We start from the raw sequence: 26,028 nt of genomic DNA, 5'->3' as shown, positions 1-26,028 counted from the left end.
AATATGCAATTAATAATACAATGCCATGTTCTAATATAGTGTGACCCACACAGAATAGTTATTCTATATATGGGAAGAGTTTGGTTTTTGTTTTTTTTTTTGGTACTGGAGACTAAACACAGGACATTTTACCACTGAGCTCCTCAGCCCTTTCTTTTTTGAGATAGTCATGCTAAATTGTGGAAGCTGACCTTGATCCTGTCATCCTCCTGCCTCAGCCTCCTGACTCTCTGGGATTACCCTTGTGGTGGACTTGTTTCCTTAAAAAAAAAAAAAAAAAACTTAATTCAACTTTTACTATCTGAATTCATTTGAATGTGTTCAAACAAGTAAACATAGTAAAGCCTGTATTCTTCATTTCTTATGTAGACCGAAATGTACAAGGAAAATTATATTTATGATTTAGAAGAGTTACATTTTAGGAAAATGCATCTGGAATTCACATGTATATTATGTTAAGTAGATAAATGGGATAGGGTGTATTCTTCAAATGTTCAGTTCTTTGCTTACTGCACATTCTTAATTATCTAAGTTGTCTGAAGGAAGCAAACAATATCCTTTGATTCCCTGTTTTGGAAAAATTGCTTAAATAACAAGAAAGAAAGGGAGGGGGCTGAGTTCCCTTTAAGTTTCTTTTGTTACAATTCAGGAGAAAGGCAAATCAATTCCAAAAAAACCCTCAAGGAACAAGAGTATGCTGTTCTCCCAACTCCAAGGTGCAGGTTTAAGATGTGGTCTAATCCTCCATACTGAGATGCCTTGTTCTAAATAAACACGTATTTCTTCAGGGCCTCAGTTCACTGAATGTGGGAGGTGCACTCCAGGATGCCATCCTTCCCATTTTTTTAATCGCTAACCTTGGACTTCCCTGCCTAACCCTAAACCTTGGCCACTGGTTTCACCTGGAGTTCACACGCCCTTTCCGTGCATCCAGTCTCCCCAGAGGCCAGGACCTGTTGCTAGAAAGGCGGGAATCAGCCCTGGATACAAAGCTCACATCCATCCCAAGCCTTTGACTCAGTCCCGTCCCAGGTGACATAAAATACATTAACTGAGCCCGCCTTGATAGTAAATACAATTTATAACTACATGTTGTTATGTTGCAGCTACATCTTAAGTTTAGGCAGATTCGTTAACTTCGATTTGCAATCAGTTTTCCCTTTGGGAGCCAAAGCACTACTTCAAACCTCAAAAAGGTCCGCCCCGGGCCAAGCGGCGAGCACAGGCCGGCGTCAGACGCCTTCGTGAGGCTACCGCTCAGCGCCGCCCGCCACACCCCCGCACCTTCCAAGCCGCGACTCCGCACCAGCCCCCCGCGCTCGCTCCCTTCCCGCCAGCATCCCTTCCGTCCGCCTAGCGCGCCAGACTCCCACCTCCCACGGTGCCGGCCTACTCCACCCCGCTGACTCGCTCGCCTGGGCCTCAAGGTAGCTCCGGGGGTACTGATGGTACTGATTTCCCCCGCGCCCAGCTCGGGGCGCCCCGGCGGAGTCCCGGCCACGCGCACAGCACTACTCAAAGCGCCCCACCCGTCAGCTTCCCTGCAAACTCGCCGGCCCAGCTGCGTAATCCCGCCTGAGCGCCTTTTCCCAGGCCTAACCTCCCCCAGCTCAGCTCGGCTCAGCCCAGCTGGACCGCAGGACCGCAGGACCCAGGAGACCCGCCCTCACGCGGGCACGCACGCGCAGTGCCCAGCCCTGCCGGCTCCCAGCCCCGAGCAGCCCTCAGGTCGATAGCCCGGCTTCCAGGCCCAGCCCCGCCTCCAGGCCGGCCCCGCCCTAGGCCCCGCCCCGCCCCGCCCCGCCCCTTATGCCGGCCCCGCGCACGCGCGCCTCCATGGCCCAGCCCTCCCCCCGCCCCGCCGGTCCCGCGGTCCCACGGCGCCAGGTCGCCCCCAGCCCCCTCCCTCCTGCCACCCTCTCTGTTTCCCACCCTCGTCAGCGTTGTGCCCAGTGTGTCGAGCCGCCTTCCTCGTCAGCCGCGCCACGGAAGGAAGGAGCCGCCGCCGAGGTGCTGCCTCTCGCTGCCCCAGGCAGGGGCACAGGTAGGTGGCGGCCGCGGGCTTGGCCGCTGGCCGAACCCCGGGCTGCGTGTGGCGGCGGGGGCAGGGTGTGAGGGAGGGGCGGGTGGGGGAGGGGAGGTCGAGGGAGGGTGGGAGGATGAGGATGTAGGAGTGTGGGAGGTGGGTTTGAGGGTGGGGGCGGGGAGCCGGGGAGAGCTGTGGGGGCGTGTGAGACTCGGGGTCGGGGTGCGAGGGGAAGCAGCATTGGCTTGGGAGGAGTAGGAGAGAGGCATGCGTGGGAATTGAGAGGGGGGCGAAGGACTGCGGTACCGGGCGAGGCGTAGGGGAAGGTGGTTTGGGGGGGGGTGCACGGAAGAAGGGAGCTAGGAGTGGAATGGGGGAAGGGGTGGGGTCTTGGAAGCAGGGAAGAAAGAAGTTGGGGCTGCGGATTGTGAAGTTGGGGATGGTGAAGCGTGAAGGAATGGGATTTTGAGGGTTGAGGACACAAGACTGGAGAGGAATGGAGAGGTTGGGGTCCGAGGAGAGGAAAGCCCGAGGGAGAGGAAGGGAAGGATGGATGCTGAAAGACCTAAGGGATGTGGGTGGAATGGCGTAGAGACAGGAAGGGAAGCAGGTGGAGGTGGGATTGGGTTTTGGGACTAGGAGCCACGTTTTTGGAAGGGGTGCGGAAGGATTGAAAGGATTGAAAGCTCTGAAGAGGGGGCAGATGAGCTGTGAGTGTGTGAAGGGGAAGGTTTAGGATTTGGGGTGAGAAGCTGTAGAGTTTGTAAGAATATCAAGAGATTAGTTTGCCCTTGAGGGAAAGTAGAGAGCTGGGTACTACGTGAGCCTCCAGAGTTTGTGGGAGGAACGGGTATGGGTGAGAAGGCAGGTAGGGAAGTGCAAGCTACAGGAAAAAAGTAGTGGGGAGAACTGAAAATTGAATAATGGCGGTGACACAGAACAATGAGAGGGGGATTGTTTGTTGGTTATAGGTAGTTTAGAACTGCTTTCTTTTCGAGTCTTTAATGTTAGAAACTTTCTTAAAAATTCTAATAAGCCAAACGTGTCTGCAGTCTTGAAATGAAGGTCATGGGTTGACAGATGTTTTTCTGGTGTGGGATGTGGCTAATTTCTATCCTGGCAGAAAGAAGGGAGGCCTCATTGTAACTCTATTCTGGCTCTGTTCCCACCAATTCTCTCCTCAGAAGTCCCCTGTTTTTTGGTTTTTGTTTTTAATCTCCTCTCTTTTCCCTACCACTCAGCCTGAGCCAGTGAGTACCAGAGGGATCAAACAGGTGGGTGAGATTAATTTTTAACGTTTTTTTAATCCCTAAGATTGATGTCATGTTTTTATTCTTGAGAGAGAGCATCATGCAATGGAAAGAGCTTGAACTTTGGAGTAGTACAGCCTTGACATTGAATTTGGGCTCTGCCAATTACTAGCTCTGTTCCTTGAATAAGTTACCACCCCTTAGGATAAGTAATTACATGAGGTCATTTTATTTAGTACTTATTATAGTGCTTGACAACTGGTAAGCACTTAATAAATGGTAGCCTTTGCATCCAGTATTGACTAATATCAGACATTATTATAACCTGTTATTCTTTTTTTTTTTTTTTTGGTACCAGGGGTTGAAGCCAGGGTCACTTAACCACTGAGCCACATTCCTAGCCCTTTTATTTTTTGAGACAAGAGTCTCACTAAGTTGCTTAGGGCCTCACTAAGTTACTGAGTCTGGCCTTGAACTTGAGATCCTCCCGCCTCAGCCTCCTGAGTTGCTGGGATTATAGGTATACACCAGCACACCCAGTTTAACATGTTATTCTTAAGGGGTTGTTAATTATTTTACCTACTAAAGTTAGGTGCTTTCTTACTTTTCTTCTTCAAATTAGATAACCGCAGGCTCATCTCACAATTTTAACCCTATTATCCTCTGCATCTTCCTCCCTCAGTTCACCCGACTGGGATAATTATGCATTTTGCTTGGTAAACTGGTTTCAGGGTCTGAAAAACTGTCATGTTTAGTTATTTATTTATTTTTTATTATTCAAAGAAGCTACAAAGAGCTGAATTTTGATGTACTAAGGTCATATTTCATTTATTGGAAGAAATGATATGGCAACTTTGGCTCACTTGTGATGACCAGACCCTAGAATATGGACTACTGTATTGTTTTGAAAGATATTGTGTGTGACAAAGTTGCTTATCTGGAGAGGACTGGGAGACCTATTAGAATGCCTGTCACTCTGGCCAGACATGGTGGTACATGTAATCAGGAAGCTAAGGTAGGAGGATCACAAGTTCAAGGGCAGCCTCAGCAACTTGGGAGAACCTGTCTCAAAATAAAAAGGGCTAGAGATATAGCTCAGTGGTAAAGCATCCCTGGGTTCAATCCCTAGTTACCCCCAACCAAAAAAAAAAAAAAAAAAAGCAAGTACACCTGTCACTCTGTTGACCTAATATAGCTGCAACTGATCTACATTGGACATTGTTATTCTTGCAGATATCCACTATTTTAATTTTCCAGTTTCAGATTTTTGCCATCCTATAGAATAGGCCCTGTCTCCTGAGAGGTCAGTTTGTAATAGATCACCATGTACAATAGCCAGGGGCAAGCAAAGTTGAATACAGGAGCTTTGTGTAGAATCATCTTGCCTTTGTGGTTCTTAACCTCAGAAGGTTCAAACATTAATTTAATTCTTAGATCATTTTATAGTACAATACAAACTCCAAGGAAGCACCTTATTGGGAGGATACAGGATATACAAAAATTTTAGTAGAAGAAATCAAAGGTCACTAGAATTTCCTGAACTAATTTCAGTTCCTTATATATCAGTTGAAGAAAGAAAGGCTTTGAACAACTGGACAAATGATATGGTTCTACAAGAAATACTGAATTTTTTCATTATTTAGAAAGAGAAATAGCATTTGTTGAGTAATTTAAAGATAAAATATAGTTATAACTGTGCCTTTATGCAAAATGATCCCTGCAAACTCAAGCTGACAGGATTTGGGGCAGGGGTTGGCAGCATTCTTACTGTGGTCCCAAGCTGTTTGTGTCCTCTGCTGGATGAAGTCACACTTTTCTAGTTTTCATAAGAAAGTGTCATCCATACAATTATTCTTGAATTTGTTTATTTTACTCCAAAGTTTGTGGAAGGTTACTATTGGGACTGAGGATTATGAGCAGTGAATATGGACAGACCCGGTTTCGTTGCTCAGGGCTCATAATGTGCTGATTTATTCTAATGTTATCTTCCATAGAATTTGCCTTTCTACCATTAAAATTAAGTCATTTCTTTTTAGGGCCCTTGGTGTCTACTTCCTGATTGGCAGGTAGAGTAGGCTGTAAATACCATATGAATAAAGACTGAAGGAGATCTGCCTTTTCTCCTCATTAGAATTAATGTCTGTGAGGTTGAAGGGGCCAGATATTAACCTCTGCTGGATGAAGAGTTTAGAATAAGTGAGGCATCTCCTTAGCAGCAGACATTGAGTGCTGGCAAGAGAAGAGTGGGTTATGAGAACTGGCACTATGACAGAATTTTCCCCTAGTTTTTAGTTAAGTTCTTTCTTTCTTTGTTTTTTCCTCCTGGTAGTACCAGTAGCAATATACTCCCTTCATCTGGTCTGCTTCAGCCACCTGCAGAAGGGTCTGGCAAGTGGGGGAGGAGCATGCAGCTGTTACTTGGAGGAGGAGCTGGCTCCTAGCAACAGTATCAGCAGGCCCTGTAACTCAGAGCACTAAATCTGTCCCTTTGAGGTCTCTCCCTTCCTCCTGTTTAGTTCAGCAAATATCTTTTGAGGGCTTACTCAGTACTAGGCATTTTGTTTGTCTTAGGAAAGAGAGATGAATCAAATTTTAAGTGCCTTGCCTTTAAATTGCTCTCAGCTCTTGGTACAGTAACAAGTAAACAGACTTAGACATAGTACTAACTGCTAATGTAGAAGGAGACACTGGGTGCTCTGGGAAAACCAGACAGACATGTCCTGGTGCAGGGGTTGGCACAGGATTCCCAGGAGGGGGATGATGTTGGAGCTCGGTATTAATGAAAAGTAGGAATTAACTAGCTCAAGGAGGCAGAGAAGGATGCTCCAGCTGAAGGGAGTAGAATAGTTCAAGACCAGTGGAACAGAAGAGCACTACCAATTTACCAAGTAGTATAGCATGGCCATGGAGCAGGGGATAAAGGGATGAGCAGGAGAGGGTGAGGCTCTAAGGATAGACCGGGTCCTCTTTTCTGATGTGCTTCATACACATAATTATCCTTGGGAGAATCATGTATAGTACTGATTTTCACAAACAGGATCATTGTTTGATCTCCAGAGACTCAGCATTTGTTATCACTGACTTAATTGTTTGCTGACACTCGTAAGTGGCTTCAGGGCTGCTTGTGGCCCTGCGTTAATGCAAAAGCTGAATTGTTCACTCAAAGGTCAGTCAATCTTAGGGATAATATCAGGCCTATTTATATTAAATTTTACCTCTTTTCTCTTTGAATTGTAGAAATAATTATCAAACACTTTCATTTTATTTCAGATAATAATTTTTCATGTATTTAGAAATCTCAGTTACTCAAGAAAACAAGTATATATTCCAGTTAGTTGTTGGACATATGTCACCCACATGATTGCAGAAAAACCCAACTGTGTTTTTATTTTTTTACTTACTTCAAAAGTGCCCTAACAAAACCTTAATATTCGTGATGCTTTCAAGAGATTTTATTTAGATCTGGTGGTGAAGGCCTTTTTATAGATCCAGAAAATTTTGTTGCTTGTGGTTTATGTAAGGTTTAACAAGTAAGAATGCTTTAATTCCACAACTGTCTGCCGAAGGACTATAACATGCCAAAGTGCTGGTTAGGGAGCTTGGTTGAATTAAACATGGTTCCTCCTCTCAAGGAGCCCAAAGCAGTAGGGGCCAGGCCCAGAAACAAATCAGGAGGAGCCAAGTGTAACAGTGTGTGCAGGATGCAAGACTAGCAAGGGAGTTACTTATTTACAGTCTTTTTTTGTGCCCCCCCCCCAATATATTTTTTAAAACTATAATTTTAATGACTTCATAACATGTCATGGTGTGGAATGGATAGTTTACTTAATAAAAACCCCAATTATTAGACATTTATGTTGTTTCCAATTGTTTTTCCAATATAAACTTTTACCATGAATTTACTTGTAAAAGAATTGTTGCTGACATCTGGAAGAACTTTCATAAAGTGGGCTCTAAAAGATGAGTACGTTACCCCAGGCAAAGGGTAGAAAAGGGTCTTCCAGGAAAAGACAGTAGTTGCACCTCAGGTGCCAGAGTTCCCAAGCAGCTGGTGAACTTCGCTTTCTTCACACCAGCCACAGGGCCTGCTGGGTAGGCTTATAAAGCTCTGGGCACAGCTAGATGAAGTTACATGTTACAGATGGCATTTTAATTGGATTTGCTTCCTTGTGTCTCACTTTTACAGTTGTAACCAAGGCAATGTCTTACTACCTCAACTCAGAAAATCACCTGGACCCAGGACCCATCTACGTACGAGAAAATGGGCAACTGCACATGGTGAATCTGGCTCTGGATGGTGTCAGGAGTGGTTTGCAAAAGCCAAGGCCATTCAGACTGTTTCCCAAAGGTTTTTCTGTGGAGCTTTGCATGAACAGGGAAGATGATACTGCACAGAAAGAGAAGACTGATCATTTCATCTTCACATATACCCGAGAGGGGAATCTTCGGTATTCCGCCAAATCCCTCTTCAGCCTCGTCCTGGGCTTCATCTCTGACAATGTTGATCACATTGATTCCCTTATTGGCTTTCCTGAGCAGATTGCTGAAAAGCTGTTCTCTGCTGCTGAAGCCAGGCAGAAATTCACAGAGCCAGGTGCAGGGCTGAGAGCTTTACAGAAATTCACTGAGGCCTATGGAAGTCTGGTGCTATGCTCCCTGTGCTTGCGAAACAGGTGAGTGTTCTCATTAGGATGTTGAGTATTTTACTGGATGTGTTCATTCTGTCAAGCCCAGGGGCTTAGTGGAGAGGACTCAGGAACTTCCAACATCTATAGTACTTCAGTTTAAAACTTCCAAATATTGGGGCTGGGATTGTGGCTCGATGGAAGAGTGCTCGTCTAGCACGTGCAAGGCCCTGAGTTCGATCCTCAGCACCACGTAAAAATAAATAAAATAAAGGTATTATGTCCAACTACTTCTATAAAAATAAATGTTTTTTTTTTTTTTTTTTTTTTTTTTTTTTAAAAAACCTTCCAAATATAAACTGACAGGGCATTTTGAAGAAAATAAAATACTTTTTCCCATTTCATCTCCCAGATGACATATAACTTTATTTTGAAAATATTTTTCAAGGATTGTTCAGCTCCTCTATTAGGTAGAAAATACTTTGCAGCCAACTTTTCTCATAAAATAGAGAAGATAAGGTATGATCTGCCAAATATCTCTTAGTATGTTCTTGGAGGTGTGAAGATTACTCCCAGAATTCTTGGCCCTATTTCAGTTTGAAGACCATTAAATATTGATTGTTAGATGAAAAAACAACCTTAAAATAATGAGTGATTTAAATTTTAAATATTCTAAAGTTGGGAAATTGTCCAATAAGGTCCCAATGCCAAGGCATGTCTTCTGACAAAGCAGATATTTCCTCTTGTGACTTCCTCTTCTGCTCATACTTTTATGTATTTATTCAAAAGTTTTATTCTACCATAAAAACACTTTCAGAAAATCTACTAATTTAAAACTCTTACAAAAGAAAATAAAAATGGGGCTAGGGGTGTGCCTCAGTGGTAGAATGCTCGCCTTGTATGTGGGAGACCTTGGATTCGATCCTCAGCACCGCCTAAAAATAAATAAGTGAAATAAAGGTATTAAAAAAAAGAAAAGAAAAATGATCAAACAATTCCAACAGGAACACAGAAAAGTATAAAGTGAAAACATAAGTCTTCCCTTCTGTCTCATCTGTTTCCTCTCGCCAGAGACCAACTAATATTATCCATGTCTTTTATGTCATTCTAGAGAGATTCTGTACATTCACATGCTTATATAGCTCTCCATGTTATGACACAAATAATTACATACTGCACACAGAGCCTTGCATCTGGCTCTGTGAATTTCTGCCTGGCTTCAGCAGCAGAGAACAGCTTTTCAGCAATCTGCTCAAAATCTTGCTGTTTTTTTTTTTTTTTTTTTTTTTTGCAGGGGTATGTGGGATTGAATTTATGGGTTTGACCACTCAGTCACATCACCAGCCCTATTTTGTGATTTATTTAGAGACCAGGTCTCACTGAGTTGCTTAGCGTCTCACTTTTTTGGAGGCTGAGTTTGAATTCACAATCCTCCTGCCTCAGCCTCCTGAGCTGCTGGGATTACAGGTGTGTGCCATCGTGCCTGGCCTTGCTGTTTTTTGTTTGTTTGTTTGTTTGTTTTTTTAAGAGAAAGAGAATTTTAATATTTTATTTTTTAGTTTTCCGTGGCCACAACATCTTTGTTTGTATGTGGTGCTGAGGATCGAACCCGGGCCGCACGCATGCCAGGCGAGTGCGCTACCGCTTGAGCCACATCCCCAGCTCCTGGCCTTGCTGTTTTTGAAAATCATTGTTATTAATACTTGTAGACTTTTAAAATAACTTCATAATTCGCTACCATCTGAACTTTTTTTCTTTCTCTCTCTCTTTTTTTTTTATGGTGTCATACTTAGGGTTATGCACCCAGGATTGCACATGCTAGGCAAGCCGTTTATCACTGAGTTGTATTCCCACCTCATGATTAGAAACCCTGAGGGGCTGCTTATCATTAAGATGCACAATCACTGAATGGTAAAATGAGGCTCAACAAAAGGTGTACAGAAGAGAAAAACATACCAGAAATGGAAGAAAAACTCATGTACCTTAAAAATAAAAAAGAAATTATTTAACTGGCTCAGAATTACTGGTTTTACCCCAGGCTGAATATTGTACTTTAAAAAGAAAAGGCATATATACGTACGGAAAAGAATGGAATCTTGGACTCAAACTGAGCAAGCGCCTTTGAAATCTCTGCCTATGTGCCATGGTCTCAGTCTTGGCAGGACTTAGGGCTGCTGCCAGTGGGAAGGAGAAAAATTGCCTTGCCTAACCTAAGTGAAAAAGTCAAGCCATATTTCGTTGTAGCTTATATATTTAATATTCATTTTACTCCTTCATTTTTTTTTAATTCCAAGTTATTTGTATTCATTGTAGAAAAATAAGATGTGGAAAATAGAATTATGTATATCTTGTTTTAAATTATCTTATAAAAACTACATATTATTTGGGAGTTATTACATACTATAAAACTATAATATTAAGAAAATTTCTGCCAGGCACAGTGGAGAATGCCTTTAATCCCAGCAGCTCAGGAGGCTGAGGCAGGTGGATCACCCAGTTCAAAGCCAGCCTCAGCAACAGTGAGACACCAAGCAACTCAGTGAGACCCTGTCTCTAAATAAAATATAAAGTAGGGCTGGGGATGTGGCTCAGTGGTTGAGTGCCCCCGAGTTCAATCCCCAGTACCAAAAAAAAAAAAAAAAGAGAGAAAAGAAAATTTATAATCTCACCACAGTAATCATTTTTATGCATTTGGGAATGTATTCTCTACAATTTCCTCTTCTACCCTTACAGCTGAAGTACTTTCCATGCTTTTGAAAGTGCTGCTTATCCATTTGTTCCTATGGTCAGATTGGTGAGTCTGTGATCAGAAATGCACTTTCATTCACATTTGATGAGCATATAAATTAGTGTATCATTTCTGGAAAGCAGTTTGGCAGTTTGTGTCAAGAGACTGAAAAGCATCCATACCATTTGTTAACCCATAATTTCACTTACAAGAGTCTGTTCTAGTTTCTGATGTAATAATCAGAGGCGGGAACAAATATTTTTATATAATGGTGTTCCTTTTAGTAATACTTGTACTCGTGAGAATCAAAACTAAATATTCAACAATAGGGAATTTGTTAAGCAAAAATAAGTCATATGGTGAAGTATTATATAACTACTAAAGAGTAATCAAGGATCATTTTATGATATAATAAAATATTCATAGTGACGAGTGATCAGAAGAATGGGCATATACTGAAGAATCTTTTTTTTTTTTTTTTTTTTTTTTTGGGTGGTGTTGGGAATCAACCCCAGGGCAGTTGGGGTGATTTAATGGTTTTTTACTCCCCAGTTCTTTTTTTTTTTTTTTTTTTTTTAATATTTGTAGCCAGGAATGATGGCACCTGCCTGTAATTCTAGCTACTTGGGAGACTGAGACAGAAGGATCCCAAGTTGGGAGGCCAGTCGAGCACTTGCTCAGTACATGCCCTGAATCCCCAGAACAACCAAAATAGATAGATAGATTGCACATTTAGAAAGACAAGAGAAAATCCCACCAAAATATAGTCTAGACGGTGGGATTGCAGTTTTTTTTTTTATTTTCTCTATACTTTTCCATATTAATTTTTTCTCTCTCATGAGCATGTATTACATTTATAAAAGAAAATGTAGGAAATGTTTTTAAAGTAATATTTGGGATGTTATTTTGACACAATAATTTTAAACTTTACTATCATTCATATCTGAGTAAAACTTTTCAAATAAGAGTTAAAAAAAAAAAAAAAAAGAAATCCCAAAACTCTCTTCTTTTGCCTCTTCAAAGGAAAATAGAAGGTAGAAAGTTTGTGGTTGTGTTTGCAATCCAGGGCTGAAGTTACAGCTGCAGAGGTTTTGCCAGCACAAAAGAGGTCAGGTCAAAGAGAATGAGCTTGAGAAAATAAGGTAAAAGGGTAGGTGCAGGCAGTTTTGTCTTGGGTGAGATCGCAAAGCTGCCTGTCAGAAGGAGAGGCCAGTGTCTTTGCAACTGGGTTCCAACTCTACAAAAATTTTCTCTTTCCACTTGTGTTGAAACTTTAGTGATTTTAATTCCACTGGTGGCCACAGGGATACAAGTATGTTTTCCTTAAAATAGATCCCTGTGTTACTGAAGTAATAATAATAGCTACCTTTTAATGAGGGGTCTATAAGATGTCATATACTTTTAAAATACTGTTTCTGATTTTCTTAGTTCTGAAAAGAAAATTAAAAGCCCCATTCTGTAGTTGGAGAAGCTGACGCTCAGAAAGCTAAAGTAACTTTCTCAAAATTGCAGAAGTAGTTAAGGTTCTAGAATCCATGCTCAGGTCTTCTGGCATTGAATATGTTTGTGTTTTTTTTCTGTTGCTTCTCCACTATACTGTTCTGACACTTTAAAGGTCAAATTGGAAGAATAGTTGCAAACAAGAACTGGGAGCTTTGAGTATGTACTAGATAAGCATCTGGTATTTTCTATGGTCTAGCATATAGTTTCCTCAGCCTTGATTTTGTAATGTTTTTAATCATGTTGCACAGTGTTATATCCTTCACAAATAACCCTTGTTTTAGAATTACTGAAAATCTTTTGGTTAATTGATCAAAGGATGTGTATTTTCCTCTCTCTGATTGCCAGTAATCCTCTAAATCCCCATTAATATACTTCAACTCTGTGATTGGAAGGTGGAAAACAGCAGCTTTATTTACAGTGCAATTAAAACACATCTGAGTAAATAAGGCTCATTTGTGTACCCAGCTGAACTCAAGTCTTCATGCAGCTTAGGTTCCACAGTTTAAAGAGGTACCAGTGCCTCGAGTCATCTGTACCTAGCAGTCAGGCCATTGATTAGTTCCAGTACATCTGATTTGGGTTGGATGTAGAAAGAAAAGTGATCCAACTAGCCTCTTGCATTCTGATTATTCCATTCTGGTTTTGGCAGTTATACTGCCGATGGAAGAAAGATGTGAACTCTTAGGTATAACCCCACTGATCCTGGCACACCGTCCTGCTGTGGAAATTTAGAGATCTCCAAGAAGAAAGTAGATGAGAATGGAGTGCTCTTGCCACCAGTTTCCCTGGTCCCTTAGGATCCTCTCCTCTCTGGTTCCTGTCACACCTAATCCCTTTCATTTTTTCTCACTGACTTCATCTGAAATAGATGAACAACTGGAAAGTGGGGTGAGGCCCAGCCTGGGCTGTGGAATGCCGTTTTGATCTCCTTTTCCTCTTCAGAGGCCTCCCTGATGCTTCCTGATAAGTTTGGCAAGGTGCTCCAAATTGTAATTAAGTTGCTTGTGCTTATGATTTGTCTTAATAAGCATCTAGTGGAGTGGTTAGTAGGGTGACAGAGTTACAGTGGAATGGATAAGTGCTCAGGCTTAGGTGTGAGGAGGAAAGGTAAAATGTGATCTGCCAAATATCTCATGGGATATTCTTTTTTTTTTTTTTTTTTTTTTGAGAATATTTTTTAATATCTATTTTTCAGTTTTCGGTGGACACAACACCTTTATTTTATTTTATGTGGTGCTGAGGATCGAACCCAGCACCTTGCGTATGCCAGGTGAGCGTGTTACTGCTTGAGCCACATCTCCAGCCCGCTTGGGATATTCTTTAGGGATGTGCAGATTACAACTCAAAGAGTTCCTGGCTTTTTTGAAATCACTGGATTTTGAAGATCAGATTAAAAAAAAAAAAAAAAAAAAAACTTTGAAAGAGTGAATACTTAAAACTTTGAATATCCTAAAGTTTGTAAGCTTTTAGAAAAGGTCCTAACACTAATGCCAAGATTTATCTTGTCTAATAAAACAGATGTTTCCTCTTGTGACTGGCCTTTGCTCATATATCTTTTTTTTAGGGAGGTACCGGGGGTTGAATTCAGGGGCATTTGACCACTGAGCCACAAACCCAGCCCTATATTGTGTTTTATTTAGAGATAGGGTCTCTAAAATAAGCCTAGTGCCTTGCTGTTGTTGAGGCTGGCTTTCACAACTTGTGATCCTCTTGCCTTGGCCTCCCAAGTTGCTGGGATTATAGGCATGTACCACCGTGCCCAGCTCATATACTTTTATTTATTTGAAATGTTTATTCCACTACTGTATGCAAAACCTTTTGAGGCATTTACTAATTTAAAAATTCAAACTGTGGGCTGGGGTTGTGGCTCAGCAGTAGAGTGCTGGCCTAGCCTGTATGAAGCGTTGGATTTGATCCTCAGCACCACATAAAAATAAATAAAATAAAGGTATTGTGTCCAACTACAACAATAAATAAATAAGTAATTCAAACTATGTCCAAGTGTCATCAGTGAAGAAGAGATGATGGGATGTTGACTAGCACAAAGCCACAAACTTCAATGTTCTAAAGGAAGGAAAAGAAAAGCTGTTGACTGCTCTCCACACTCCACAGGTATCTGGTGATTTCAGAAAAACTTGAAGAGATTAAGTCTTTCCGGGAGCTGACTCGCCTGGACCTTTCCTGTTGTAAGCTTGGAGATGAGCATGAACTTCTAGAACATCTCACTAACGAGGCCCTGTCCAGGTACAGACCTGCCACCGCTTGTGGAAGAAATGTTTTACATTTTTAACGATATCCATTCCTGTAGTTATTTGCTAGTTGTTGATTTGGTTTTGATTTTTTTTTTTTTTTTTCCCTAAAACAAATCAAAACCTCCACTTGCTTGGTACAAGCAATATCATTTGGCCAATCCTTAGGAAAGTCAATCAGTTGGTTCTTTTTTCTAAATAACCTTTATTTCAACATGTACTGAAGCTACCTGGGTTATAAATTTTTGCCTTTTGTTAGCTTATTCTAACGAGAGATGAGAAGTTACACCATTTCTCATAAACATATCTGCTGTTTTTAAGTGTTACTGAGCTGTAAACTATAAAGAAAATCGGCTTTTTAAAAATTTTTATTTATTTTAATTAGGTGTATATGACAGCAGAATGCTTTTTGATTTATTGTACACAGTTACAACACAATCCTACATTTCTGTGGTTGTACACAATGCAGTGTCACACCATATGTGCAGTCATATATGTACCTAGGGTAATGACGTCCATCTCATTCCACCATCTTTCTTGCCCCTGTGAACCTTCCCTTCTCTCCCTCCCCTTTACACAAAGTTCCTCCATTTTTCCCATGCCTCCCCCCCTCCCCATTATAGATCAGCATCCACTTATTGGCTTACTTTACTTAACATGATATTCTCCAACTCCATCCATATACCTGCAAATGTCATAATTTTACTTTCTTTTAATGCTGTGTAATATTCCATTGTGTATATATATACCACAGTTTCTTTATCCAATCATCTATTGAGGAACATTTAGGTTGCTTCCACAGTTATTGTGAATTGAGCTGCTGTGATGTGGCTGCATCACTATAGTATGCTGATTTTAAGTATAGACCAAGGAGTGGGATAGCTGGGTCAAATGGTGGTTCCATTCCAAGTTTTCTAAGGAATCTCCATACTGCTTTCCAGAGTGGAAGCACCAGTTTGCAGTCCCACCAGCAATGTATGAGTGTGCCTTTTCCCCCACATCCTCACCGACATTTATTATTGTCTGTATTCTTGATAACTGCCATTCTGGCTGGTGTGAGATGAAATCTTAGAGTAGTGTTTTTGTTGTTTTTGTTGTTTTTTAATTTTTAATTGTAGTTGGACAGAATACCTTTATTTTATTTATTTATTTATTTATTTTATGTGGTGCTGAGGATCAAACCCAGGGCCTCCCACCTACTAGGTGAGCACTCTACGCTGAGCCACAACCCCAGCCCTGAAATCTTACTTTTGATTTGCATTTCTCTAATTACTAGATATATTAAACATTTTTTTTATATATTTGCTGACCATTTGTATTTCTTCTTCTGAGAAGTGTCTGTCAGCTCCTTAGCCCATTTATTGATTGGGTTGTTTGGTTTTTTATTGTTTTTGGTGTTAAGTTTTTTGAGTTTTTCATATATCCTGGAGAATTGTGCTCTATCTGATGTGTGGGGGGCAAAAATTTGCTCCCAAAATGCAAGCTCTCTGTTCACCTCATTAAATTGTTTCTTTTGCTGAGAAGAAGCTTTTTAATTTGAGTCCTCCCATTTATTAATTCTTGATTTTATTTCTTGTGCTTTAGGAGTCTTGTTAAGGAAGTCAGGGCCTAATCCAACATGATGAAGATATGGGCCTACTTTTTCCTCTTTTAGGCTCAGGATCTCTGGACTAATTCCTAGGCCCTAAATCAACTTTTAAAGACAACCTTTTCAAGAACCATAATTTAAAGAAATAGCTCAGTTCATACCATTCACAGATTACCTAGCTGATCTCAGATAACTCAGATAATCTCAGTTTGGCCAGAGGAGTGGAGGCCAGATGGGTTCCTGTATGGTTTCTTCAACACCATGGAATGAAACAGCTTTTTACATCTGCTATGTGGGGCTACCTTCTGATAGTGATATCTACATAGTGCCCTGTACAGAGGTCATTTTATGTGAGGCAGCTAGCACCAAGGCTCATATATCTTAATGAAGGACAGTGTAGCATGTTACTACATCAGTTTCATGTAAACTAGTTGGATTCGATTATGGCCATAGCCTAATAAGCCCAATCTGAAAATCTGAATGCATAAAGCATAGAATTCTTACAGGAATTCTTTTGCAGGCTTTCTTGACCTGTTGAGAATGTTTTTGGTTTTTCACACAGTTGGTCCAAAAATGCAGTTTTTTATGTTAAAGGTATATTTGTCCCCTTAATGGAAGTCCTTTTTTACCTAATACCCGTATTCCTTTGGTGCCCTCTGCCATCTGAGAGTAGTACTACATGACACTTCGACCCTTGAGTTCCTCACTTGATAACTGCAGTAGCACCAAAAGAGCCTTAACTCTGTTCAGTGCATTGGGTGTGACACAGCAGAGGGTAAGGTGGTTTTATATTTTTAAAAGAAATGTTTGAAAGCATGTTCTCAAACTTTAAATAAATTATTTATGGGCTTTGTTTTCCCAGTGTAACTCAGCTTCACCTGAAGGATAATTGTTTATCTGATGCGGGGGTGCGGAAAATGACAGCGCCAGTTCGAGTGATGAAAAGAGGTCTTGAGAACCTAACGCTGCTAGACTTATCTTGTAAGTTTTACTGGCACTTGTAGGTTATTAATGTTGGAAGAGTGGCTTTAGATATTATCTAGTTCTCTTTGTTTTAGAAGTGCTCTTCCTAGGTGCCATAACAAGTTAGTGGCAGAATAAGACTAAAGCCAGAGGCCTGATTCTGGGCCCAATGCCTTTTCCAGCATAGTGCCCTTCTCAAGAGGGCAGGAAAAGCCCTTTCAGATTATCCATGCCACTTTGTGGATGGAAGGCACCAGGCAGCCTTCCATCACATTCATAGCTTGCATAAAGGACATTTGGCACTACTTTCTTTGAGTCTCTTTATCTTGATAAAAAGTTAGGTCTTTTTTGTCTTGTAAGTCTACCTGATGAAAAGCTGCAAGACTCCACACTTGTGGTAGGTAACATACTCAGGATTAGCCGGATATTGATTCCAATGATAGGAAATCATCAGGTCATTTACAGTTTGACTGAGTATCCACTGAATTTGTAACAGGCTGGTGTGGTGCCAGAAGAGTAGGAGCCTGGGGTGTGAGATCAGAGGACTGGTCTTGCTCTGCTACTTTTACTAGCCGCTTACATACCCTTGGGTATATTATCTTAGCATTGGTTTGAACCTATGTAAAATGAGAATAATAAGTGCTCTACCCTATCTTCCAGAGAAGTATATTCATTCAACAGGTGTTTTCTTTTCTTTTTTCTTCTTCTTTTTTTTTTTTTTTTTTTTTTGTGGTGCTGGTGATCGAACCCAGGACCTCAAGCATGCTAGGCAAGTGCTCTACCACTGAGCTACACCCCCAACAAGTATTTTTTGAGCATCTGCGGTGTGCCAGGCACTGTGCTTGTGTCCGAGAGGACAATACTAAATGCAGTACTCTCTGATGTGATAAGGTAATAAGATTCTGGAAAAAAATACAATTTAGTAAGAGTAGTGATAGTTTCTGTGTTTAAAATACCCTTGCAGATCTTTTTAAGATAAATAAGTGCTTTTACTTTTGAGGTGAAATGGCCATGAATGATGAACCATTTTAACACATGTTTATTTGTGCTGTTTTCATATGGTTCCTAATTAAACCCTTTGGGATAACTACTTGGTTCACTTATTTTTCTGTTTCTCCCCAACTCCTAGGAGCCACCTAGTATGGCTATTTCGTGTTACAAATAGAAAAGATAAGACCATTATGTTTAACTTACTCTGAAGAGTTTGCTCACTCAATATTTTATAGTTTATTATTGCCTGGACATTTTTTCTGAGGTTATAGTTTGCATTTTAGCAGCAGTTATATTATAACTGATGGTCACCTTGTTTTTGATATCTAGGTAACCCTGACATCACAGATGCAGGAATTGGATACCTCCTTTCTTTTAAAAAATTAAACTGCTTAGACATTTCTGGGACAGGGCTCAAGGTAAGTAAGACTTTCAGTTGCTTCTCTTATTTTTCCCAAGTCTTGATTAATATTTTGTTCCTGCTAATTGGTGTTTAGAAAAGGCTGGTATTTATGATGATCTTCGTTTGCTACTTAAAACAAGTAAGAATTGACCAAATGTATATCCTTCTAGAGATAGTCTATGTAATCAGGTCACTGCTGGCTACAGTCGATAGCATACATATCAGCATGATCCAGCACTTTGCTCTTGTCACTCAGCAGCTCTCTTGGAGGTCTATTTACACAACTTTGTATAAAGCTACTTAGTAACAGCTTATATTTCTGGTTGGTCTCTCTTTCTCTAGGACATCAACGCTGTCAAACAGAAGCTCCAGACCCACATAGGCCTTATTCACTCCAAAGTGCCTTTGAAGGAATTTGATCATAGTAACTGCAAGACAGAGGGCTGGGCTGATCAGGTACTCCACATTTTTCTCCCCTACAATTAATACAGCTATTCATTTTAATACCACATGTCTTATACAACAACACATTGAGCAAACATTAATCCTTTTGATATTTCTTGGCTGAATTGTCAACCTCATGTCAAATTGGAAACAGTAGTGGGGTAACTGACCCATCTACTTAAGGAGTTAGTGTTGGATGCCAGACCTTCTATCTCAATACTCTGGTCATTAGATTGTGCCAAATCTTTACTGAATATAGGAAAAAATGCCACTTTACAAATGACTGAAAACAAATTCAAAAGTGAATTTTGGCTCGCTATGCAAAAAAGCAGTCTGACATAACTTCAGGAAAGATTCACTTAGCAGTATGTTTATATTGGAAAGAGAATAAACTCTGATGTCACCTGGTATGGATTTAAATCCAATCTTCCCTTTCCTTTGGGCACATTTCTTACCTCCCAGAGCCTTAGTGAAGAAATGTCTTGGTCTTTCTTTCACTGAATCTTGCCAGTGAGAGAACTTAACTTTGACTTTTGTCTTTCCGATAGGTTTTCTCAACTTGGCAAAGTAGAGACTTAAGTAGGAAGTCAAATAATGAAGTAGGGCAGCATGAGCAAAATGCCAGCTTGCCTGTGGCTGGTGCCTTTTGCCTTCAAATGTTTTTGACAAATGTTTCCTGATAGAGGCTTAGAGGACCTATCAAACTCTTTTGTCCTGGTTCTCTCCTTAACTCCAAGACCTACTGCATGATGATGAATCTATCCAGCGGCCTTATGGTAGCATCACCTCCCTGTAGGTAGATAAGAAAGGAGACCAGTGAGTCAGCCTTTCAGAAACAAAGACTTTGAGTTTAATCTAAAACATGCATAATAAAATAATTGCCAGTTTAAAACTGGTTGAGTTCTGGATGCATCCAATGAATTTGGAGTGGGTGTGGGATGGTCACATAAAGGCTTGATGAAGTTTGTTAGCAGGTGGCTTGGTGGAGTCAGAGAGCCCTGGGTTTGGGATCTTGGCTCAACAACCCCAGAGCTGTGTGACCTAGGACAATTTTGAGTCTTTTTTTTCTCTGTCCATAAAATGTAAAAACCAAACTTCTCTTACAAAGAGGGCTTGTAAGGATCAAGTAAAATACCTATCAGTCTGTCCTGAAAGTAAGTTCTTGGGGCAGGTGCAGCTGTCTGCCATCCAGCCTCAGCGAGGCCCTGGGGCTTGGTAGCAGTGCTTTTCCTTGTCTCTGTTCCCTTACAGAAAGCACTTGAGCTTGACCCCATTCTCCTTCTACTGTCATTCTTAGCAGGTGCTAAAGAATGAGGCCATGTAACAGAAGTCTACTTTTTTTCTATCTCTGTCTCAAATTTTCTCCATTTCTTCAGTCATATTCTACTTCCCTCCTGTCTGAGGGAACCAGGCACACTACTTTATTTCGGTGTCAAGCCCTTTATTTCTTCATTTTTTTTTTTAGTCTATACCTGAAGGTCTCCGGTTTCCTCTGTAATATTTACTAATAATTATTTCCTCCTACTTTTCTGCCACCACATAGTCAATGTCACTCTTTGGTAGTTTGTTCCTTTTTTTGACATGTTCCCCATCTCCTCCCTGCCCCCCCCCCCAACCCCTACATGCAACTTTTTCCTCTGTCCAGTATTAGGGATTCAACCCAGGGGTGCTCTACAGCCAAGCTGCATCCCCAGCCTTTTTTATTTTTATATAGGTTCTTGCTAAATTGCCTTTGCTGGCTTTGAACTTGCAATCCTTCTGCCACAGCCTCCTGAGTTTTAGGGATTACAGGTGTGTGCCACTGTGCCTGGCTTCCCCAGCTTTCATTGTTTCCTGTTCTTTTTTGTTGTTGTTGTTGTAGGTAGACGCAATACCTTTATGTTATTTACTTATTTATTTTTATATGGTGTATGGTGCTGAGGATTAAACCCAGTATCTCACACTTGCCAGGTGAGCACTCTATCACTGAGCCACAACCCCAGCCCTGTTTCCTGTTCTCATTCCTCTTTCCTGTTCACTGCCAGCTTAGTTCCTAACCCCATGCAGTCAGTTCTGGCTTCCATTGAGTGTAGCAGATGACCTCCTTCACCTTCCCTGACTTTTCTGCAGCGTGTGATGTAAACATGGATGCCTTAGGGTTTTTCTCTCTTGGGTAATTCCTCCTTCCTCTCTCTTTCTACTCATTCCCACAGTGATCTTATCTTTTACTCAGGATCATATCTATCCCTATGAGAATGATTCTACCATCTCAGACACGAGGCCCATTCCCAAATACTTTCCATAAATCTCTGCCTGGCGCTTCAAATTAGTCTTACCTAGAACAAAATCATTTTCTTCTCCTCTCTCCCCAGTTAGCTCTTCGTATTGACATTTTTGTTAGTGAAAGGAAAATTTTCCTATTTCCCACTAAATCAGCAGATTCAGTTAGTCCATCGTAGCCTTCAATCTGTTCCCATTTTCTTTCTTTTTGTGGGGGGAGGCAGGGGATACTAGGGATTGAATTCGGGGACATTCAACCACTGAGCCACATCCCCAGTCCTATTTTGTATTTTTTTTTAGAGACAGGGTCTCACTGAGTTGCTTAGCACCTTGCTTTTGCTGAGGCTGGCTTTGGAACTCGTGATCCTCCTACCTCAGCCTCCCGAGCCACTGGACAGGTATGCACTATTGCACCCGCCTGTTCCCATTTTCTGTAGCCAGAAAAATTATAGGAGGGTCCGCAGTGAGTATTTATGAAATACTTTCTTTTACAGGACATTGTGCTAAACTCTGTGTGTTATTAATCCTTGTAACAGCTCTATGAAATATATACAATTATTAATCCCAATTAGAAATTGGGACTCAGAAATTAAATCCCATGTAATTCCAGCATCTCAGGAAGCTGAGGCAGGATGATCAAAAGTTCAAAGCCAGCCTCAGCAACTTAGTAAGGCCCTAAGCAATTTAGCAAGATCCTGTCTCTAAATAAAATATAATGAAGGGGCTGGGGATGTTGCTCAGTGGTTAAGCACCCCTGGGTTTAATCCGTGGTACCAAAAATAAAAAATAAAAAAGAAGGAGGAAATGAAATCTCTTGCCAAGGCTTCTCTGGCTAGAAAGTGGTGTAACTCTAGAACCATTCTTAAACTCTGTTGTACTGCTTTTGTGTTGTGAAAATGTTATTCTTTATGATCATTTGATTGCATGCCATAATGAGAACTATTAAATGCAAAGTTTTTGTTATTTTCCATGTATTGAAATTATCATTTACTTTTTTTTCATTTATTTGTATATAATTTATATTCATTCAAATTTCTTTAAGAATTTATAGTAGCTTATAGTAAAAAAAAAATAGTAACAGCAAAAAAAAAAAGAAACTGTAGGATATGGAAACATATAAGAGGAGGTACATTTTAAGGCGTGGGGGGGGTCTAGAAATGTATGAAAAGTGTTATGACTAAGGTTTTAATATTTTAGTATTTAAGGATGTGCAGTTTATTTCTAGCTTGGACTAAGAATGGAAATACTCAGATTTATAGACTTGCCTGACTCCTATAAATATATGTATATTCAACATGTATTCTCATTCAACTTACATGAGAACAGAATATCTGGTTCTTATTGTGAATCATCTGAAATAAAATTTTTTACATGGGGTTTGTGTTGATGGAAAAGAAACAAATGGAATGGGAAGCATTTGAGATTAAAAACTTGAGATTTTGTTTGGATTTAAATTTTTCCAAAAACCTTTTAGATTGTTCTGCAGTGGGAACGTGTGACGGTGGAGGCCAAGAAACCCAGAAAAGTCCCCGAACCTCGAGAGGCAACTCAGTACTTTTGTGAGAAATTCCCTTTATTTTTTTTTTAATTTTTGCCCTTTGGGTTTTGTACCTTTCAAATCATCAGCCTGTCCTCACAGTGGGAAAATTAATAAATAGTATTGGCTTATTTACTATCATCAGGACTTGTATTCCATCATCATAACTTACAGTATAAATTCACACTTAAGTTTGAATGCCATCACTCACCAGCAAGATAGTTTTTTAGAATTATTTATTCATATCGTGTTTTAAAGAAGATTTGTGATGACACAAAAACAAATTAAACAGGAATTAAATATAGCCAAAAGGTGAAAGGGGGTTGGGGATGTAGCTCAGAGGCAGAGCACTCGCCTGTGAGGACTCACCAGGATTTGATCTCAGCATCATTGGAAAAATTTAAAAAAAGTCTTGGGTGGGGGGAGAGTAGGGAGTGACTATTTAATAGTTACAGGGTAAGTTTCAGTTTTCAAAATAAAGAGTTCTGGAGATAGCAGTGATTGCATGTTGTGAATGTGCTTAATACCACAGAACTTCATATTTTAAAAATGATTAAAATTGTTAATTTTATGTGTATTTTTACCACAATTTTAAAGGAAAAATTAGGTGATGAAATCAAAGTGAAGAAAACATAGGTGTCAGACTTTGAATCCAGACATATTAAGAAAATATGAAGTAATATTTATTGTTGGCTGGAGTTGTGCCATAGATTTGGCTCTTCAGATGCAGAGTCAAGTCCAGATTTTGAATAACAATTGTTAGTTTTCGAGCTTTTAATGTGTGATAAGTCCAGATTTTAAGTAGTTGTTACTACTTATAATTTTTGAACTTTTAGTGTGTGCCAGGCATTGTGCTAAGCACTTTATCTATATTATTTCATTTATCTTTATATCACCCTATGAAATAGGTTTTATATTCCTAGAAGGGAGAGAAAACTGAATCTTAGCCAACTTACTTGCTCAAACTCATTTATCCAGTCTGAGTCCATGACTTCAACCTGTGCTGGACAACACTGTTACTGCACAGGCACTCAACAAGATGTAGTTAACCAGACCTCTCCCTGTTTGGGCCTTTGTCATTTCCCTGGGGTCATTTCTGGATTCAAGCAGTCCTTAGCATTCCAGCTTAGTAGATTCATTACCCTGTCCTTTGTCACTCTTATAGATCGGAAGCGGGCTCTGATGGAAGCCTCAAGGAAGTGTCCCCTGGCAGACTCCCACATGAACTCTTCTGGAAAACTCCAGTTCTATAAAGAGAAAGCCCCAGACTGCCATGGGCCATTGTTAAAACGTGAAGCCACAGAGAGCCAAGAGTCAAAGAAGAGCAAGAAGAGGGCTTTTGAGGAGTCAGAGAAGGAACAGAATAATTCTTCACAGTCTTCAAAGCAAAAATATGTATGTCTTGCTGTGGAAGACTGGGACTTATTAAATTCCTACTGACTGGCAGATACAAGTTGACCTTGTCCTCTCAGCTCTAATGGATGAGGAAAGGAGACTGATGATGACTTACTTTTTGTTTGAATTTACCTACGGCATTAGCGTAGCAAGCAGATATTTCTACTTTTGTGGTGGGGGAGGGGAATGCTATGGAAGTATGTAATAATTTCTAATGTATATTTTCAATACATAGTAATTTTTTCAAATAAACCGTTTTGCTGTCCTTAAATTCTGTTTGTGAATGATGAACTGGAACCACAGGAAATCACACTGGATAGAAGACCACGTGAGCTAACAAGGCTGCTTATCCTGGTTTGTTACTCCTACAATTGGCTGGGCTAATAGGCTACATATGTGAATGTAGCTATCAATTATTGAATGTCTCCTCTGTGCCATGTCCTGTCCTTGACACCAACCATGGAGAATAGGTACTTGCCCCAATTAGAGTTAAAAAAAAAATCAGCTTCAAGTTAAATGACTTGTTTAAGTTCACCGAGTTTATAAGTGACAGAATTTATACTCCTTTCTAGCCAACTCCAAAGCCCATTCTGTTACATTGCCTTAAATGTAACCGTTTATTAGAATCCCATTCATTAAGTATGTTAAGTAAACCACCAGGAATCTTTATACTTGATCTCAAGCAAATAACTGAGTCCAGTGTCTTGCCTAAGAGGCAGAGGCTTCTTTTTTCCTTGAGACAAACTTTTGGAAAGGGATGTATAATAAATATTTTAGACTATAAAAGCCATAAAATTCCAATTGTAACTACTTAGCTCTGCACAAAACCAGCCATATACAATAAATAAATAAATGGAGGTGTATTCCAATAAAATTTTATGTACAAAAACAGGTAACTGACTGGAGTTGGCCTGTGGGCCATAGTTTGCTTACCTCTGACTTAGACCCATGTTTCTCAACCTTTTTTGTATATGCAAATCACCTGGGGCTTTTGTTCAAATGCAGATTCAATAGGACTTAAGATTCAGTTTCTAACAAGTGTCCAGGTCCAGTTTGCTTGTGGACTGAACTGAGTAGCAAGGCTCTAGACCTCTCTGTCCCAATTTGGTATTCCCTAGCTGCGTTGAGTATTGGCTGTCAGATGTCAAAGACTTAGTTAATACCAACTACAAATACTTGCACCCATTTTTACTTTTCTAATGTGACTACACAGGGCTTGCATTTTATTTTGTCGTGTTTTTGTGTATGTGGTGCTGGGGATTGAACCCATGGCCTGCTGCATGCAAGGCAAACACTCTACCAACTGAACTATATCCCGAGCCCTAGACCATCTATCTCTAAAAAGCAAGCTAACAGCAGACTACAGGCTATTAAAAGGAAGGGAAAAAATGCCTCAAGAACTGGAGTATATTGGTTTGATATTTGGAAATGCTCTGAAGGTCAATCTAGGATCAGATACGTGTTTTATTTGCTATCCCAAGCTATTCAAGGTTCTATCTTTGTAAAGGTAGCCTGTTGTCTAGGGTCATATCAGAAACTCTGATTTTTGAAATTTATGAAAAAATGCAAATGTGGTGCAGGTTTTTCATTTATTTGAAAACTATCGGGGCTGGGAATTTACCTCAGTGATAGAGTGTACAAGGCCAAGGCCCCAGATTCAATCCCAAAATCACCAAAAAAAATAAATAAAATTATCTATTGAAAGTATAACAGACCAGGTTTTAAGGATTCAACTCAACAAGTATTTGCCTTTGAGGAGATTACAAGTCCTTTAAAGGAAATGAACGAGGGTGAAAGTACATTGAGGGATAAGAATGAAAAGAATTCATTTAGATTTTTAATCAATTTAGAAGGTTACAGAAGAATTACATCTGGGAGAAGAGAGCCTCAGGGAAGGAAAGAAGTGTAGAAGCAAGATGGAAAATGCTTAGCACATTGAAGGGACAGGGGAAAGGAAAAGAAGGCCTAGGGCCTTCCCACTCTTAAGAACAGGTGAAAGAGAAGTAGATGTTGAGACTGGAGATAAAACCAGAAAAGGGCTCAATATAAGGCTAGAAATGAAAATATT

At 40.3% G+C, this 26,028-nt stretch overlaps 2 protein-coding genes across 12 annotated transcripts in view; one reads left to right on the top strand and one right to left on the bottom strand.

Moving 5' to 3' along the window:
* Ift25 (intraflagellar transport 25) overlaps positions 1-2,062 on the bottom strand; it is a 29,104-nt gene extending 27,042 nt beyond the window's left edge. Inside the window, exons 1-2 of one of the 10 annotated variants that reach the window (XM_076860321.1) lie at positions 1,933-2,062; positions 192-260 (exon numbers count right to left, since the gene is read on the bottom strand). The gene's annotated coding sequence lies outside the window, so the exon portion shown is untranslated. Of the gene's footprint in view, positions 1-191; positions 261-1,373; positions 1,716-1,932 lie in introns of those variants that run through there. The other 9 variants (XM_076860326.2, XM_076860324.1, XM_076860316.1 and 6 more) reach the window with 9 other exon arrangements.
* On the top strand, positions 1,858-24,231 carry Lrrc42 (leucine rich repeat containing 42). Of its 2 annotated transcripts, XM_076860314.1 has the most exons (9): positions 1,858-2,044; positions 3,268-3,300; positions 7,463-7,949; positions 14,245-14,376; positions 16,832-16,950; positions 18,253-18,341; positions 18,668-18,781; positions 22,503-22,587; positions 23,731-24,231. In XM_076860314.1, the coding sequence occupies exons 3-9, from the start codon at positions 7,477-7,479 to the stop codon at positions 24,003-24,005; spliced, it is 1,287 nt and encodes a 428-aa protein (XP_076716429.1). In that variant the 5' UTR covers positions 1,858-2,044; positions 3,268-3,300; positions 7,463-7,476; the 3' UTR covers positions 24,006-24,231. The 2 variants fall into 2 exon arrangements, with proteins under 2 accessions (XP_076716429.1, XP_076716430.1); XM_076860315.1 differs by lacking the exon at positions 3,268-3,300.
* Positions 24,232-26,028: the final 1,797 nt, after the last annotated feature.

The sequence above is a fragment of the Callospermophilus lateralis genome, chromosome 7, assembly GCF_048772815.1.
Source record: "Callospermophilus lateralis isolate mCalLat2 chromosome 7, mCalLat2.hap1, whole genome shotgun sequence".
Classification (NCBI taxonomy): domain Eukaryota; kingdom Metazoa; phylum Chordata; class Mammalia; order Rodentia; family Sciuridae; genus Callospermophilus; species Callospermophilus lateralis.
Note: the sequence above shows the minus strand (reverse complement) of the source record. Positions and strands in the feature narration are given on the sequence as shown.